The sequence below is a fragment of the Fringilla coelebs genome (genome assembly GCF_963513975.1).
Source record: "Fringilla coelebs genome assembly, chromosome: 2".
Classification (NCBI taxonomy): Eukaryota; Metazoa; Chordata; class Aves; order Passeriformes; family Fringillidae; genus Fringilla; species Fringilla coelebs.
The window spans coordinates 48098194-48115307 of NC_140029.1; the positions used below are offsets into that span (position 1 = coordinate 48098194).

The following is a 17114-nucleotide window of genomic DNA, read 5'->3' on the forward strand; positions in this document are numbered from 1 at the left end:
TGTGAGGCAGACACATATATTTTGATCCCAAGATGCAAACACCACATCATACACCAACATGAAAAAACCTTCTGTGAAAGCATTGTAACCTGCATCTGCAACAGTTAGAGAGATTGGAAAAAAGATTACAGAACTACTACAAAACCTAGAGTTAAAAGACTTAATTGAGACTTCAGTGAATAATCAATCAGCTTTAATCGTGATGAATTCACAGCAGAATAGATATATCCTCAACACCAAACTTCCATCCAGGTTGCCAAACATTTATTTCAGGAAGGGAAAAACCCTCAGAATTTCAGAAGAAATAAGCAGTTGGTAAAACTAACACAGCTTCCTCATAGAAACAGCTTCTAGCTGCTAAATCTAACTTTGTTTAATGCAGTACACAAGTTACAAGACATGTGCAGTGTACACACAGTACATGACAAAGAGCTACAGGAGGGCTTGTTGAAATCAGATTACCTGAAAACAATGCATTTTTATATAAACAGTGGCTAGTTCAACCTGAAAATGAGTATGGTTGGATTTGTTCCAAAAAATCAATCCACGGCTCTTTAATTCACTACACTAATAGCAGCAACTTTTATACAGCACATCACCTCTCTCAAATTTTTTCTAGTTAAAAATCAATTGCCAGATTTCTGTGATCTGGCCTTTAATTCAAGTTGGTAATCCAACCAGAAGATGATAGAATTTCCAGTGCTAGACCTTCAAGCATTTACTATAATTTTGCTTTGTCTCCTTATGTGTGACAGATGCCACAAAAAAAAGGCAACATATTTGCTGTATCTGGAACAGGAAGTGTTTATATCTGAGCACAGGCAGAAAAATCTGTTCATTACAGTACATTATTGCAATTTATCACAGCTCTCTTTTATATTCCATAGGAAAAAGGTACAATTAAGATATACCTCAGTAGGTCTGGGATACAAGATAACTTACTGAAAAATGCCAACATGAAGATGCCATCATTGCCCACTCTAAGCTGATCTGCATCACTGAAATCATCCCGTGGTGGATACTCTTCTTCCTGGATTTACAGGTTAGTGATAATTTAGTGAAAAGTTTAGAATAACTACCTATAGGATAAAGTATTAATCATGTTTCTAAAGCTAGAAGAAAATTGACATTCCTGCAACATGTCCACATAAAGGAAGTTTAAAAAAATTAATTTATAAGTATAAAACAAGTCTTATTTGTTGTTTATATTGACAGAGCCCAAATTTTCTGTAGACGATATGTACATACTGTCTATTCATCTTAAATGAAACTAAAATTATTCCAGATTAGTACTTTGACAATCAAAACCAACATACATTTTTTAAGGTAACTATCTTGATATGTAGCCAAACTATTAAATATTTTTTTGAAAAGACATCACACAGTATGCTCTATACTTTTCCTGCTGGAAAGGTCTTCTAATAATTTCCTTAATATAAAATAAAAGTTATAGAAGAAAGTTAGTATCTTAAATTCAAGTGCTGATGCAACAGCACTGCACTAACAAATTTTAAAACCCACGGCAAAACATAAGAAAGGCAAAGAACACCTCCAGGGTCACTAGAGGGCGTGAGCACATTAAAAGTGTCTAAAAGGCTTCCAAACTCCCAAGGCTCAGCACTTGAAGTAAAACAAAAGCAAACAGAGACGTCAGTCAAAACATCCAAAGATTTCTCCCATTGAGTCAAAATGTTGGACCTTAAAATACTGAAAGTGAGATCTGCTTTGTTTCTCAGCACTCGCTTTTCAACAGAACTTGGCAGGTATTATATATGCGGTTCTAGGCAAAGGTGGAACAGTGCTCCAGCTGTAGACTGGCAAGCACAAGAATTTCCACAATGACAGCACTTCCTAAAGAGCCTGATGAAAACTAACCCAAATTATACACCATTTTTATACTTAAATGAGTAACATCAAAACAATGCAGCATGATACAAGTCAAATAATGTCAGTAGCAGCAGTAAAATGGTCTAAACAGAAGTACAGGTAACAATATTTTCCTAATTTTTCCTCCTATTACCATAACGTATTGGAACTGACATAAGAAATTTCCTATTAAAATAAATGAAATCAAGAGAGATCAAGGGAAATTTACTTGGCTGTTTCACCCACAAGCACTTACTACAGAAATAATGTTTATGACCAAAAGGGCATTAAACAAGCACAGTGACCTAAAGCTCTGTCACATGTTCCCCTTTGTCAATAGAGCAAAGTAATTTACCAGGGTATGGCAATTAGGTTAAAAACATCCTTGAATGACTGCTGTACCAAGTCAGAGCAGTCAGCTTCACCCTTAGTGATACGGCCATGAAATTCCAGCTGTGCTCTGTGTTTCAGATGAATTAACCAAGACACTGTATCAGATAACTTACTTAAAAAACACTGCTATTCACGCAGACAATTCCAATGGAAGCACAAAAAGCCAGTTAAACATGAATTAAAGGGGCTATAATTCAACTCCACATAATTTCAGGCATTCCTAAATGGTCATCTTAAGTGGCTAAAAAATCATCAGTTTGCTCAGCTCAGCTTTGGTGCAGATACAAGACTGATGGAGAGGAAGGGAATGGGAAGGAAAGAAGGGCTGAAAAGGCTTTAAAAAAAGAGCTGCATTTGAATGCGTTTATCTCTGAAATGCATGCCATAAAACTTCCTTTTCCAAGTAGGACCAAAAAAAAAAAGGCATCTACAATTTTAATTTCACAAGGTCTACAAAACCCCATACATAGTAATTTTGGATTTTTTAAAAACTGTTTGCTGACTATTGCACTTCATACTGGCATTTCCAAAACAATTAGTGAATTATGCTCTGTGAAAAAGTTGCCTCAGAAAAAAGAAAATTTTGCTCAATGACAGTAACAAATTTAGTTGAGGCTTCTCTGATGCTTACACATGTGAGAAATACAGGTCAATAAATACAGCTCAGGAACATGACAGCAGATATTTGCAAGATGCACTGTTGTATTAAGTGTGAACAAGTATTAATTTATCACACTCCATGTCAAAAAGGAAGATGAAACTGAATTCTCTTTACTGTCTCCAAAAACCAATGTCAAAAATTATGAGTGTTTAAGAAATTAAATACTTGGAATACTAAGAAATTACATCAGCCTATATGCACATCATGTAGGATTTTGAGGTTTTATGAGCAGTCCTGTAGACAGAAAACACTAATTGACCACTGCTCAAGCCCCACCAATACTGGCTGTCTTTCAGTGCTCTCATTTCATCTGGTTGGTGTCAATTATTCTAGTCTTTCTTCAAAATATAATTGCTTGCCACCATGCATTGAGGAATGAAAATGGGCAATGAAGAACAACTGTCCTCTACGCTGATGCTTAGTGTTAAACAGATTTCTACAAAATGTTTCTGTTAGATAGGGACATTTTTATCCATGAGGTCATATATTTTATCTATATTTATCTTTTAAATGAAAAGAAAGTAACATGACACACACAAACCTATAAGATACATAACACTGTTTCAGTATGTCACTGATTTTTGACAAATTTAGCCAAGTTAAGGAAGATGGACAGCATTTCTTGCTTTCTAAATAAGTTGACATCTGTAGGAACAGAAAGCTTACTGCTCCTATGACCAGAGAAACATCTGAACAGCATATTACCAACATAATGGCATGTCACACAGAGTAATTTCTCTAAACAAAAGAACATCAAATCGTACACAGCATCTATTGAAGTTGAATCTATTAAATCCCCATAAATTACAGTGCTCTCTGTAGTATTCTGCAAGAGGAGGACTGTTTTTTCTCCTCAGTGTTTTGTAGCTTTTTTTCAAACTGAAATCTAGCATGGCATATAGGGAGACAACCCCCCTAATCAAGTAAAGAGCCACTAAACTGATGTAACTCTTCACAATGCAGTGTTTACAGAGAAAAACTTCTGAGGAAAGGGTCAAATTACTTAATAAACCCCATAAATTATACCTTCAGCATATAAATCAATAGGAAGAAATTAATAATGGGGAAAAAAAGGCACAATTAACCCCAGAAGCATTTGTTTGCCAGCAGGAAAATTCATAGCAAAGTCTAAACTAGAGAGAACTATACCATACCTCTGGACGACTGAGGAATATTTCATCAAACAGACTCCTAGATTCCCTAAACTGGGCGTGCTAAGCATGTAAAAACAGAAAAACATAAGACAAATGCAACTGAAAAGCATTAAGTAAAAGCCATTCATTGCAACATACAAACAAAGTCATTAAACTGTTAGCAGCATTTTTGTCCATTTAAATTGCCATTTCAAAACTGACCTTGAGAATTTGAAAAGAAAAAGCCAGGATAACTAATGCTATCACTACTGATGACACAGGGCTAGTACATTTCTTTGATAAAATGAGATCTCTGGGAGCATTTGAAAGGAACACATGTTTATACACAATCTATTCTTGCAAAACAAGCTACACAAAGAAGTATAAAATTATTCAAAGTTTCAGTAAATGTTAAATTTGGATTTTTTATATTATCTGTTAATACAGGGCCTATGATAAAGTATTTCATATGATCACAAAGAATCTTTTGAAGTGGCCTTCATGATTTGGGGGAAAAAATATGAAAGCTGTGTAATAAGTGTGCTGCTCTTCCATGTAATTTTCCTCTCTTTTGCTTAATGAGTAGATTTGAACCTTCACTGCACCCTTTGGAGTACACCATGATAATGATCAGCTTCACACATCACTCAAGGTAACATAAGGACATGGAACTTTTCCCAACTGTTCACATTATTGCAGTAAAGAGGCAATATATCCTCACATACAAGGAAGAAACTGAGAAGCTTAGAACACAGCAGAGTTCACATTTGTAAGAGCACTAATTTCATAAGGCCAAAAATAAAAACAGAAAAATCTACATGTTACATCACTTGTCTAGGTTTTGCAAAGTGTGCAACATGCAGGTCAGATAATGTCTGCAGCTGTCACTTGTGAAAGTGAGAAAACAATTGAACTTTGCACTACTGTTACATAATTAAGTTACTTATCTGTTCTTCTATGGGTATTCAGAGCTAAATCCTTCCCCTAAAGATGGCAAAGCACCACTCAAACTGTAACAAGAGCCTTCTTTCTTACTCCAGCCATCTGCCACATTAAGGCAGCCTTATTACACAGTCTTAGTCTATCTCAGTGTAAGTCCAGAGGTATTAAGGTAGGGATTTTGTGGAAGCATCACGTGGTAAGATAATTAAAACAGCAGTAATTAAAACTGCACTGGCACTTAATTTTAATATTATCTACGAAGCTGAAACTCAGCTTCAGCATTTCTTACTTTTTCCCCAAATCCCATCTTTGCAACCTTAATGCTGTTTCTCTAATACAGCTTGTGTGTGTGCATGCATTTGCTTAAAAAAGAAAAGAAAAAAAAACAGAAGCAAACTGAGCAGAAGTACTGATAAATTTGAGCTCTCCAGCAGTCAGTGACTTTCAGATACACTTCTGATACTAACTTAGTACTGCCTTTAAGTCTAGAATCTTTTAGTCCATCTCTGCTTTGGGGGAATGATAGTGCATTCCTACTGATTTTTCATAAGTGAAATTCTTGAGGTGTCAGCATGTAGTTCTCGAATTTCAAGCTCTCCTGTATGTTCTAGCAAAGCAGGCCGTGAAAAAGTTTATTTCTCACTTCATCACTATATCCAACTCTCCTGCCTCTTATCTCCAGGTTCCTTTTCTGTCCCTGGTCTTTTTTTCTCATCAGCTTCACTTTCTTCCCCAGTACTACATTTTGTCCCCACCAATCTCAGTTAACCCTTTCCCCTTCTGTCTCTCATTTAAGCTTTTCTACCATGTCCATATCATTGCTTCCATTCATCCTTGCCTTTTCTTATTTTGACTTAGACTCTGATCCCTGCTAGAGTTACGTCCCTACTCAATCAAAATCAGACTTCTCTTCCCACAACATGTAAGGCTAAGACACTCAGCCATTGTCCTTCTTCCCCGCCACCCACCACTGAAGATATCTGAATATAGTGGCTTTCCCCTTCCTTTCTAACCAAAGGCTAAGAATAATAAATCTGCTTCAGGGCACACCAAAAATTGCCATTTCTCAGGTCCAATGTTTTCACCAAAAGCAGTAAAGAGCAGCCATAAGGTATATCTACTTTTAGTTCTGTAATTCTACTCTGATACAGAACATTTGAGAATGTTCTCTGGGAACAACACATCTGAAGTCCCATCCCCTTCACAGCGATGAGCAGCCTAAACTTTTTCATGCAAGACCATCTCCATGCATTTAAAAACTTGAAGCTGTATTTATCAACTGAGGAAACTAATTTTTCAAAAATTTGTGGTTTGACCAAAAGCAGGCAGACTGCTTGAGGAAGGGCAAAAGATGTTTCTGTTACAGTGACCTGAACTTATAGGAAAGAGTAAATAAAAGTTTAAAATTACAAAATTAAAAATACTTGCTCTGTTTTGGAATTTTCTTTGTTTCGCTTAGCTTTTTTCTGGAAATTGGCTGAACCTCAGGCTGAGTTGACAAGGGAGATTGCTTGTATGTCTGAAACTTGTGCATCATAGGGTTCTAGATGTGAGAACAAGAATCTTACGAGAGATGCACATCCTGTCTGCAGTGTCACAGGTACTCTGCAAGTTAGAGTTTGGGTTTTTAATGCTCCAAATTTGTAATTTCAGAATAAGGACTTGAATCAGACCAGTATTTCAGTAAAAGTTTTACTTATGTGACAAGCAGTAAGGACAGACTACAAAGAATCCATGCTCCTGTTAGAGCAGATAAAATGTGACAATGGAGATCATCCCCTCACTACTAAAACTTGACAAGTCAAATCTCTGTGGTTTCCTACTGAATTCAGTCAAACAGCTTTGTGTGACACCATCACTGGTGATGTTACACAAACCTACTTTAACATCAGCTGTGCATACCTTAAAGTGAGTGTTGTGCACTGCAAGCACTGTGCAGCAGCCAAGGAAGGACCTGCCTCCTGCTAAGTGAGTAAAGGTTTTTTTCCCAGTCACAAGCACACCACAGCCAGTAAGATTTTACATGTATATCAAATGTAATCACATTTGATCTCAAGGAGGATATTTTTAGTGAAAGCACTGGAAGTCTTTTTTGGGTATAGTATATTATGGTCAATATTACCAAGCAGCAGAATTGACATGCTCCAGAACTTTAGAGAAAAGAAGAAACTTGCTTACAAAACTAACATTTACCACTAATTGCAGATACCCATCTTCTATTTTGAAGACTGTATTCTTCATAATTTTGATTCTTACAAAACTAGAAACACTGAATATATGCCTATTAATTGTTTACCACAACTCACATAGGGGCTTTTTTAAGTACTTGGAACATTTGTTTGAACTTAAATACTGAAGTTTCCAGAGATAAAACAACAGGAACCCTTCCTTTTTAAAGCTATCTACGTGATTTGGGGTCATAACTCTTCCAGACTGTTGAAATTCTCCCTTCCACTCTAAAGTCTACGGTAATTCTTTTGTTGTTACCATCCAAAACAGTACACATTAGTGATAACTCTACAAAGTAACATTAGTAGGGGATACCTAATTACAAGTTGACAAAAAACTGGATAAACTATTAAAACAGGGCAAAATTTGGCTTTTAAAGCTGTTTAGACAGCTATGTATTACAAAAGACTGAACATAATGTGCTTTTTATAGTATTCACGACTAACTTACACTATCTATACAAACCTAAACATCCAAAATATTTAAAACATCAGCCCACCATTATTATAGTCATGGGTGATAATATGGGCCCAATTGTTACAAATAAGTAGCCCAACATGTTTCACAAAACTGAAATACGGCAGAACTGTACCACTTACTCGCTGGGCAACTTCAGCTGCAGCAGCTGCCATGGCTGCAGCTTTGGCCTTCTCCGCTTCATCGTATGTAGGAAGAGAGGTAGCTACACTGTATGGAGGTGGTACAGGATAAAACTCATTGTGTGTGTCTGTTCAAAATAAAGAAGTTATTTTTAAACCAGAAAGATGTCAAGAATATTAACTTTCACACGCACATAAATAATTACCTTTAAAGTATATTTTTTACAGAGGCTAAAACTGAGGATATTTACATTTGAAGTTCTTAAAAATCTTTTTAAAAGAAAAACTTTTAACAGTTTGATGGTAATTTGAGCTGCTACCCAAGGCAGAAACTTTAACACAGATGCTGGCAAGAAATCAACAAATTCATGAAGAAAAAAAAATCATATTTAGTTAGTTATATCCCCAGGCATTCCAACCAAATACTTTTTATCCAATCATACAAAAGATATACACACAAAAATCTTTTTTAAAAAAGTTTAAGTATCAGCATCAATCTGTTACTTCAGTCCAGTAATAGCCATGCTGTATTCTTATTAGTGTGGCCTTGTTGCCAACTCTGGTTGCTCTCTGAAAATCAATTTTTCCAAGATTTCAATTTCAACACATTCTTTTAAAAATTGTTCCTTCCGTCAAAATGGACCACAGACTTCATTCTTCTCTGTTGTAACAGTAAGACATCACCATATAGAATAGAATTATTAACAATATTAATTAAAAGTACTTAAAACACAGCACGAGCTTCCTCCTACAGCCCGCAGTAGGTCGTTAAAAGGCTGTTTACGCAATAAAGATTTGTCAGCACAGGTCACACGGTCAACAGATTTGTCAGCGCACCAACACAAGGATGTTATATATAGGAATAATTCCACACAGCTATGTATTATACTTGCAAACACTGTCTCAAATAACACGGATAGGAAACTGTTCTTTTAACAAATACTTGAAAAATTCAGTTGGCAGCTACTCCTAAAATATTTATTTGGCACATGGGAGACACAAATCCATGTAGCTTTACTTAAACAGGAACTTCAACGTTGCCTGCTGCTAAGTCTCCCATACCCCTAAGAAAAACCACAATCTCCTAAGAAAGGGAGCAGTGAATAAATTAATAGAGACCCATTACTCATTTTTCATGAGAAGTTTCATCAAGAGCCTTTTAAGCAAAATTAACCTTTTCATGGCAATATTTTCACCAACCCATGTCACACACTAAAGAAGTCTGAAGAGTTTTTTTAAAAGAGGCAATGAAACTTGCTAATGAGGTCTAATAATGGAGCACGACTCAAAGACGTAGATTAAATGTGGAAATGAACTATAAGCAGACTTAAATAAAACCCATTAAGCTAATTAATGACCATCCATTTCGTCTAGCAATTTGGAACAATCAGCTTAATTTACAAGAGTGCTTCTTCTGAACAAACCATAGGGCTGCACATCAAAGGACAGCTTTTTACTGCAATTGTGTGCATGGAAAAAAAAACTACATGGCAGCATCAGACCACTTTGAACTGTGAAGAGCTGATTCATACATGCTCATCCCTGACAAGCTGCTATTCGAGAAAAATACCTGAGGTTGCAGCTGCTTCCACAGCTATGCTACAGTAAGGAGGAGGGGAAGTATCTGCCTCAGGTAAGGCTGCTGGCTGCGGAGGCTGTGCAGTCTCTGCAGACGTCGAAGGCTGCTCAGCTGCTGAAGACTCTGGGGCATCATCCTCATTGTGAAGCTTAGGAGAAAAACACACACATTTCAGAGGCATTCAGGGAATACTTCCCATGACAACCTAATACATGCAGAAACATGTTCAAAGACAGACAAGATTACTCTCATCAACAAAACAAATTATTTACAAAACAGCATGTGACCACTTCAAGTAGTCCAGCTAAATTCTTTTTAGCAATCATCAGAAGGTTATCTTAACTGTCTTGCCTTTTTTTTCCCCAGTGATTTTCAGGGAATCTGAAAAATCTGAAGTTTTCCATGTTTACTATATGGCAAAATACTATTATATTACTACTTTAATACCACTATATTTTTATTCTTATGTACAGTCATAAAATGCATCAATGTATTTTAAAACACATCAGGTGAGAAATACTATTGTTTATTGTATTTGTCTTGAAAAAAATAAATTAAGACACATGCCTACTTCTGTAACTGGGACTTTCATTCTCTTTCATCTTGTCAAAGAGCTTCTCCATGCAAATTCTAAAACTTCAAAATATTCTGCCTTTCTTTACACTCTGGAAACAATCCTTTCCCTACAAAACTTCAAGTTGCTGTTTTGTTTTGTTTTTTTTTTCCTTGATTAAGATGCAGTTTTAAAAAGACATGTTCAGTAAAGCATATACAGAAGTAAGAACTTGGATATGGAAGAATGCTGATTACAACTATGGAATTCAGATCCAGCTGCTAATATCTTTTCTTAGAGAAGATATTTTTTATTATTTTAGCTGACTTGATAGTACTTAGAATGTATCAAGCTTCTAAAAAGAAAGAGTAGCAGAATTAGAGAAGCGCTAGTTCCCAGTAGTGTGAACTACAAGATAAGATTCCTAGAAGGCAACAGCTGAAGCACCACATGTAAAAACCAGACCAAAAAATAAGACTGTTAAACATATCTAAAAGAAGAATTCTATAACCTCAAGTTGGTACTTTTTATTAACACTCTACAGCAAAATATTTCAGTAACAAATATTAAGAATATAACTATGATTATTTTCTATTAGGCAAAGTACAATCACATTACTGGAAAAAGTGCCTTCTAAGAAGAATTTTTTTATTCAGCAGTGTAACAATGACACCAAAACTGTTTTAATATGCAGATTAGATTAAAGTTCACAGAATGGTTGATGTTGAAAGGGACCCCTGAGCCCATCTAGTTCAACCTCTCTGCTCAAGGAGAAGCATCTACTGCTGGATGTACGAGACCACATCCAAATATCTTTTGAATACCTTCAAGGATAGAGACTACACAGACTATACAGAAAACATGTTTCCTGGCTCGGTCACCTTCACATTACTAAAAATAAGGGGGAAAAAAAAAATTCCTGATGCTCAGAGGTCACCTTCAATAGAAATGATAGGTGTTTTTGAGGGTTTCTGGGTTCTGAGCAATCAGGTCATTTGATGCCTTATCAGTGATCCAGAAGTAGCAGCAATATGAGAAATATTTTTAGCCATTTCAAGTAGTTAAAGCCAAAGAAAACAAAAACACTTTAAAATAACCTAATATATTCCGGGATACAGAAAGCAAGTGAGAACACAAACCAGTCAACTCTAAAAAGGTCGATCAGCTCAGAAAAGCAAGCTGAGAGCTATATATGTTATGGTTCTAAATTAAGTACAATCATTCACAAGAAAAATCTAGTATTGCAACAGATACAGCCAAAATAAGCCCATTCTTAAATAAAACTAATTTGATTAACTAAGGTATAAAGAACAAAACACTACTGGTATAGTTCTTACACTAATGGCTGTGTGTATAGTTCTTACACTAATGGGATGTGTGTGTAGTTCTGACTACCTCCCCAAACCAACCTGGTCTTTGGGCAGAGGAAAAAGTAAAAAAAACTAAAATGGATCTCTGTTACTTCCATTCTTTCTCTCCTGCCCTCCTCCTCTTCAATCACTGCAACTTTTTTCCCTACCTTACCACAGTAAATGCTGTCACTATTCTGAAGATACAGAGATCCACAAGCACATCATAGGTCAAGGAGCATGTTACTCCTAAAAAAAAAAAAAACCAACAAACAAACAAAACCAAAATCTTTGTCATTCCCCAGAAATTTAATTTTACAACTTCTACATTCTTTCATGAAAGCTGTTTTACTCCAAATTATCTGTAATATACTAACAGTGGAGTAATTTAGTAGATGATGGAGTTAACATGAAGATCAGACAAGAAAAATGTACATGAGACTTCTTGCCTTCAAAGACAAAGTTAATGAGTCATTCAATGGTTATAGCAACTGCAATTAGGAAATGGAAAAATTCCATCCTAAGGGTTCCATATAATAGAGACACATTATACCCTTTAGTGCTGCTCAAAGTGCCTTTATTTTGTAAGACTTATATATAGGAATCATATTTCTATGTATTCTCCCTTCTATTATAGAGGCCTCTCAGACATTCTGAAAAGCACCAAGGTTATCCTAATGCAGCATCTTAAAAAGAAATCTTCACCCCTTTTATTAAAAAAAAAAAGCAGCATCAAAAACAACAACAACAACCCCACAATAACTGGATTAAGTAGCTTGAGTGTTTACAGCTAGCATAATAAACACAAGTTGTTCCATGAACACAAACTAGCTTTTGTTAGCTCTTGTTCAAGTGTCTTGTATCCTACTCTCTCCTCAGGGCAGTAACTTCAGTTTCTTTCAGAGGACTACTTCACTGGGTAAAAAAAACCCAAAAAAACCAAAACACAAAACAAACCGCCCCAACTACAGCAGAACTTGCCCTAGTAAACTGGTAATTTTGCCCACACCAACAGGGTAGACAGCAGCGATTATATCATTTTGTCCTGTAGCAACTCTGCCTTGTTTTCACAGAGCACTGACTCTCCTCTCTGGAGTCACCAGCTTGCTTGAAACCAGTAGGAATCTGACTACCTTTGAGCCTCCCCCTTCACATTTAATTTTGGCTTCTACTGGCGGTAAATTTAGAAGTTATTTTTGGAGACAGGGGAAGAAGAGGCCTGACACTCTTCATAGGCTTCATTGCCATAGAAACCAAGCTAAAAACACCCAGAAAGGAACAGAAAATGTCTGTTTCAAGGCACTACTTATGCTATGTACTTAAGTGTCACCTGAAGCAGCATTTAACATTGAAAGTATATAAATAGTATCCAAGATTTTCCTTTTCCAATAGTAAGAATGTTTCACCAAACATTTAATTAAGGGACTGAGGAAAACTCAGAGTTTATTATCTCAGCCCCTCCCATGGCTTCAATGAACCATAATTTGGTAGTAGGCATATTTGTGAACAGCATGATCAAAACAATTACCAAGACCTATTAAACCACAGAGAACTGTAAATTAGTACCTTCCCCTATTCCCTCCCTCACATTTTAAAAGTGGGTGATACTGATTTTTTTTTCCTATCTATGATAGGACACGTAAAATTCAAAGATCAACTGAGGAGCAACAGCTGTTCTGCCAACAATGACTCAGTGTCATGGTAGTTACAAAAGGGGGAACAACACAGGAAAACATAATAGTTTCCTTCATATGATTTTTACCCTACACAATCTTCAGTTTCCTTCCCAGAAAAGATCTACAAAACAGTGATTCACTGTTTCATTTCAGAAGAAGTTAAAATCAATGCCAGACCTTTCAGCACCAAAATATTGTATAAAACACAGTCATATTTATTTTCTACTTTTACATTAATAATTTCTTTTAAAAAGAAATTATTCTTATACAATGTATAAAATTATTCCTTCTACAATTGATTTTAAGTCTGTTATTTTGTATTATTATTTCCAAAGTAATCAGATGCAATATCTGAAGTCAGCTGACAGCTTACAAAGAAACATGACCCACGAGAAAGTGCTTAGAACAGAAGCTTTTACTGAGGGGATGGATTCAGATGCTTTAAATGTTTAGGCTTATCAAAATAAAAACTAAAAGTGGAAGATCTCATTATCTACTTTACACTTTTTATCTATCTACAGATAGCAACTTTATCTGACCTACAGATGTTTGCTTTCCTCACTAAACAGAGTTTGCTTCATTTCTGATGAACTGACTGATTGTACAAGAGTGATGGTATAAGCAAGTTATTCAATTATGCCATTAAAAAAAAAAAAAAATCAGTGGAAAAGGATATAAAAAGATGTCTGTTATCACCTATCCCAAAATGCACAACATTAGAATGATGCTCTCTGATAAAGTGAATTGAAGTAGCACAAGATAATTCTAGTGATAGTATACAAACACCACTCAATTTGTTACCTCATTTTACATTTCAAAAGCTGCTCTTTACTCCTTTCATAAAAGATGATTATGGAAATCAGTATATTATAAAAACTATTGCAACACAACTAAATTCAACAGCATATTGCCCATTTTTAAAATCCTTTTTTTATAAACTTTTTTTTTTCACTCTGCTTACATAATTTCTTTAGTGTAGCAAAAAATTATGCAGGGGATACTGCCATACAAGTTAAAAACATCAAAATCTCAAACAACTAGCCAGCTTTCTTGTCCTGTTTCTTGTAATACCTTTATTACTAGCTCATCTTGTCAAAATGTGAATTTTAGGTAAATTTTCACAGTGATGGTTCTGTCTGGGGCATCACAGACCTACACAAAATTCTCATTAGCAATCATAAATTACAAAGCACTTCTAACATAGCCTTCTTTCTACCTTTCAAATGAAATTACATTTTCAAAGAAGCTTTGACTCATCCAGTTTTGACCTTACACTGACAAGTTCGTGGGTTCTTCCAAACTGCACTAAAACTAATACAATACACAGAAAATCCATAATGTTGGACCTAAAACTTTGCTTCAAATAAAACTGTGAAGACAGCCAAGTAGATCATGTAAGTTCAACCTTTGTATGCAAAACAGTCCATTGATGCACTTTCTTCACAAAAAGAAACACTCTTGGCAACTAAGATATATCTTCTTCACTTGGTAGAAGATACTTTGGTCTTCTAGTATCAATTATTCTGATTATGACAAAAGGCCAACCAAAAATATCCATTTATTGCAGCTTTTAGCATTGGAGGGAAAGGCATGCCAGACTCAAGATTGCCAGTGTAGTACACAAGAACTCTGACATTTCTGCCTTAACTTAATGACATATTCCATACTGGTACACACATATTTACTCCACAGAAATCATAACATTGTAAATATGATAAGGGCAACAGTGGGTTAAAATAAAAGCTATCCTCTTCAAAAAGCTAAGAGGGAGATTTTCACATCTGTGTTTCACCTGATGCTTTCATTTGCTGAAAAATTCAAGTCCTTTTACACTTGCCTACTGGTAGTGATTTCTAAGTTTGCAATAAACTGCTCTCTACAAATGAGGCATAAAAGCAGAGATCTCTTGCTACATAAAAATAACTTCAACAAATACAGGCTGCAAATTTAATGCTTGTTTTGTAACCACATACTGTACTATTCAGCTTTACTAGTCTAAAAATAAGATTTATTTATCTGTAAATAGCAAACTCTTAATCGTGGGATTTTCAAGGCAAAAAAAAAATCTTGAAGTAAAATTTGATTCTGAACCTGCTAGAAAAACACTTCATGATGTTTCTGTTTTCTGAATGCCACCTAATTGTGTCAACAGCTCATACTATCAGCTACTATTTTTTTTATTTTTAGAAAAACACGTAAAACCGGTATCATTAAACTATAATCACCAAGAATAGAATCACAGAATGGCCTGTGTTGGAAGGGAGCTTAAAGATAACATAGTTCCAAATTGCCCCACCAGGGACAAGGACACCTTCCACTAGTCCAGGTTGCTCAGAGCCCCCTCCAGCCTGGCCTTAAACACTTCCTCACACGGGGTGCTCACAGCTTCTCCACACATGTTCCAGTGCCTCACACCCTTCACAGGAAACAATTTCTTCCTATATCTAACACAAACCTACCCTCCTCCATTCTCCCTTGTCTTATGACTGCATCTCCTTGTAAGAAGGCCCTCTCTGGCTTTCTTGCACAGCCCCTTTAGACACTGTAAGGCTGTCATAAGGGCTCCCTGGAGCCTTCTCTTCTCCAGGCTGAACAATCCAAACTCTCACAGCTTTTCCACATGCAAGAGCAGCTCCATCCCTCTGATAATTTTGATGTCTCTCCTCTGGACTCAGTCCCACTGGTCCATGTCCTCCCTGTGCTGGGACCCCAGAGCTGGATGCAGGTTCCAGGTGGGCTCTCACCAGAGCAGAGCAGAGGGGCAGAATCCCCTCCCTGTCCCTGCTGCCCACGCTGCTTTGGATGCAGCCCAGGACAAGCGTGGCTTTCTGGAAGTGCCCATGGCTGGCTCATGTCCAGCCTCTTACTCACCAGCAGCCCCAAGCCCTTCTCGGCAGGGCTGCTCTCCATCTGCTCATCCCCAGCCTGTGTTCGTGCTTGGGATTGCCCCAACCCAGGCACAGGACCTTATACACTGGGCCTTGTGGAATTTCATGATGTTTGCATCCACCCACCTCTCAAGCCTGTCAAGGTCCTTCTGGGTGGCATCCTTTCCCTCCAGCATGTCAACTACACCACACAGCTTGGTGTCATCAGCAAACTTGCTGAAGGCAAGTGCTAAGATCAATCAGCTCTGATTTAGGTCACTAGTAGCCACTGAAAAATCAAAACTAAACCAAATAATCTGTAAATAAACTTAGAGAATAACTAAGAGCAGGAGAGCTAAAAAAAAACTCTGTAAAATAAATGTTTTCATTTTCTTGTTTATTTGGAAAAAAACCATACCCAAAACAGTTTTTTGAAAGAAATATTTCACAGTTTTCTTGAATACATGGATTATTGAGAAAATAGGCCAAACAAACCACATTGTACTTTAACTTACTAGCTTTCTCCACAGTATCAGTTTTTTTCCCTCCGCAAATAAGGTAGTTTACAACATGCCTTTTTCTTCAAATGTGTGTTTTGACACCAATCTCCCATGAACCCATGCAGACCAGCTAGCAGGAGGGCAACTATTCCAGTTCTCTACCAAATACATGCTCTGCTGCAATATAGTCCTGGCTGCAGCCACAAGCACTCCAGAGAAACACCATCCTCTAAAGACTGGTGAACCTTCAGATTAATAAACACTGAACTAGTAAGCAATTAAGCTTATAAGGCATTTCAGTAAAATGCAGAAGAATAGAAATTTTCAGCTACTTTTTGCTTTTATATATTCAAAACTAAGTGATCAAATCTGATTAGAATTCTTGACTGCACAGAACAAATGCACATAATTTTCTTTTCCTCACCATCCCATCACTTGGCAAGCATCAGCTATCCAACACCCAGATCTAGCAGTACCCCTTCATGAGAACCAAGTGGGTTGGTTTGTTGTTTGGTTTTGGTTGGTTTTTTTGGGTTTTTTTTTATGAAGCATCTCTGCAGAAAGTTCTCAACAGTAGTTAACATGTCAGAAGGTCAAAGGTGTAAAATCTGCACTAGAAGCAGGAAAGCTGACAGAAGTCCATTGCTGGCCATTCCACAGCTGTGTAAAAATACCAAGTGTGTCTGTTAAACAGTGATTAGATACCATGGAAACCCAGAACCTCTGGAGACAAACTTTGACTGAAAAGAATCCAGAGATTTATACTG

General features: G+C 36.5%; 1 protein-coding gene across 2 annotated transcripts in view; it reads right to left on the minus strand.

Moving 5' to 3' along the window:
• The window catches only part of NDFIP2 (Nedd4 family interacting protein 2), a 45173-nt gene that overhangs the window by 17441 nt on the left and 10618 nt on the right, over nucleotides 1-17114 (minus strand). The window contains exons 2-5 of one of the 2 annotated variants that reach the window (XM_084201344.1): nucleotides 9394-9550; nucleotides 7824-7951; nucleotides 4075-4134; nucleotides 943-1030 (exon numbers count right to left, since the gene is read on the minus strand). In XM_084201344.1, coding sequence (XP_084057470.1) covers nucleotides 943-1030; nucleotides 4075-4134; nucleotides 7824-7951; nucleotides 9394-9550 — 433 coding nt within the window. The remainder of the gene's footprint in view (nucleotides 1-942; nucleotides 1031-4074; nucleotides 4135-7823; nucleotides 7952-9393; nucleotides 9551-17114) is intronic. The other variant, XM_084201345.1, reaches the window with a different exon arrangement.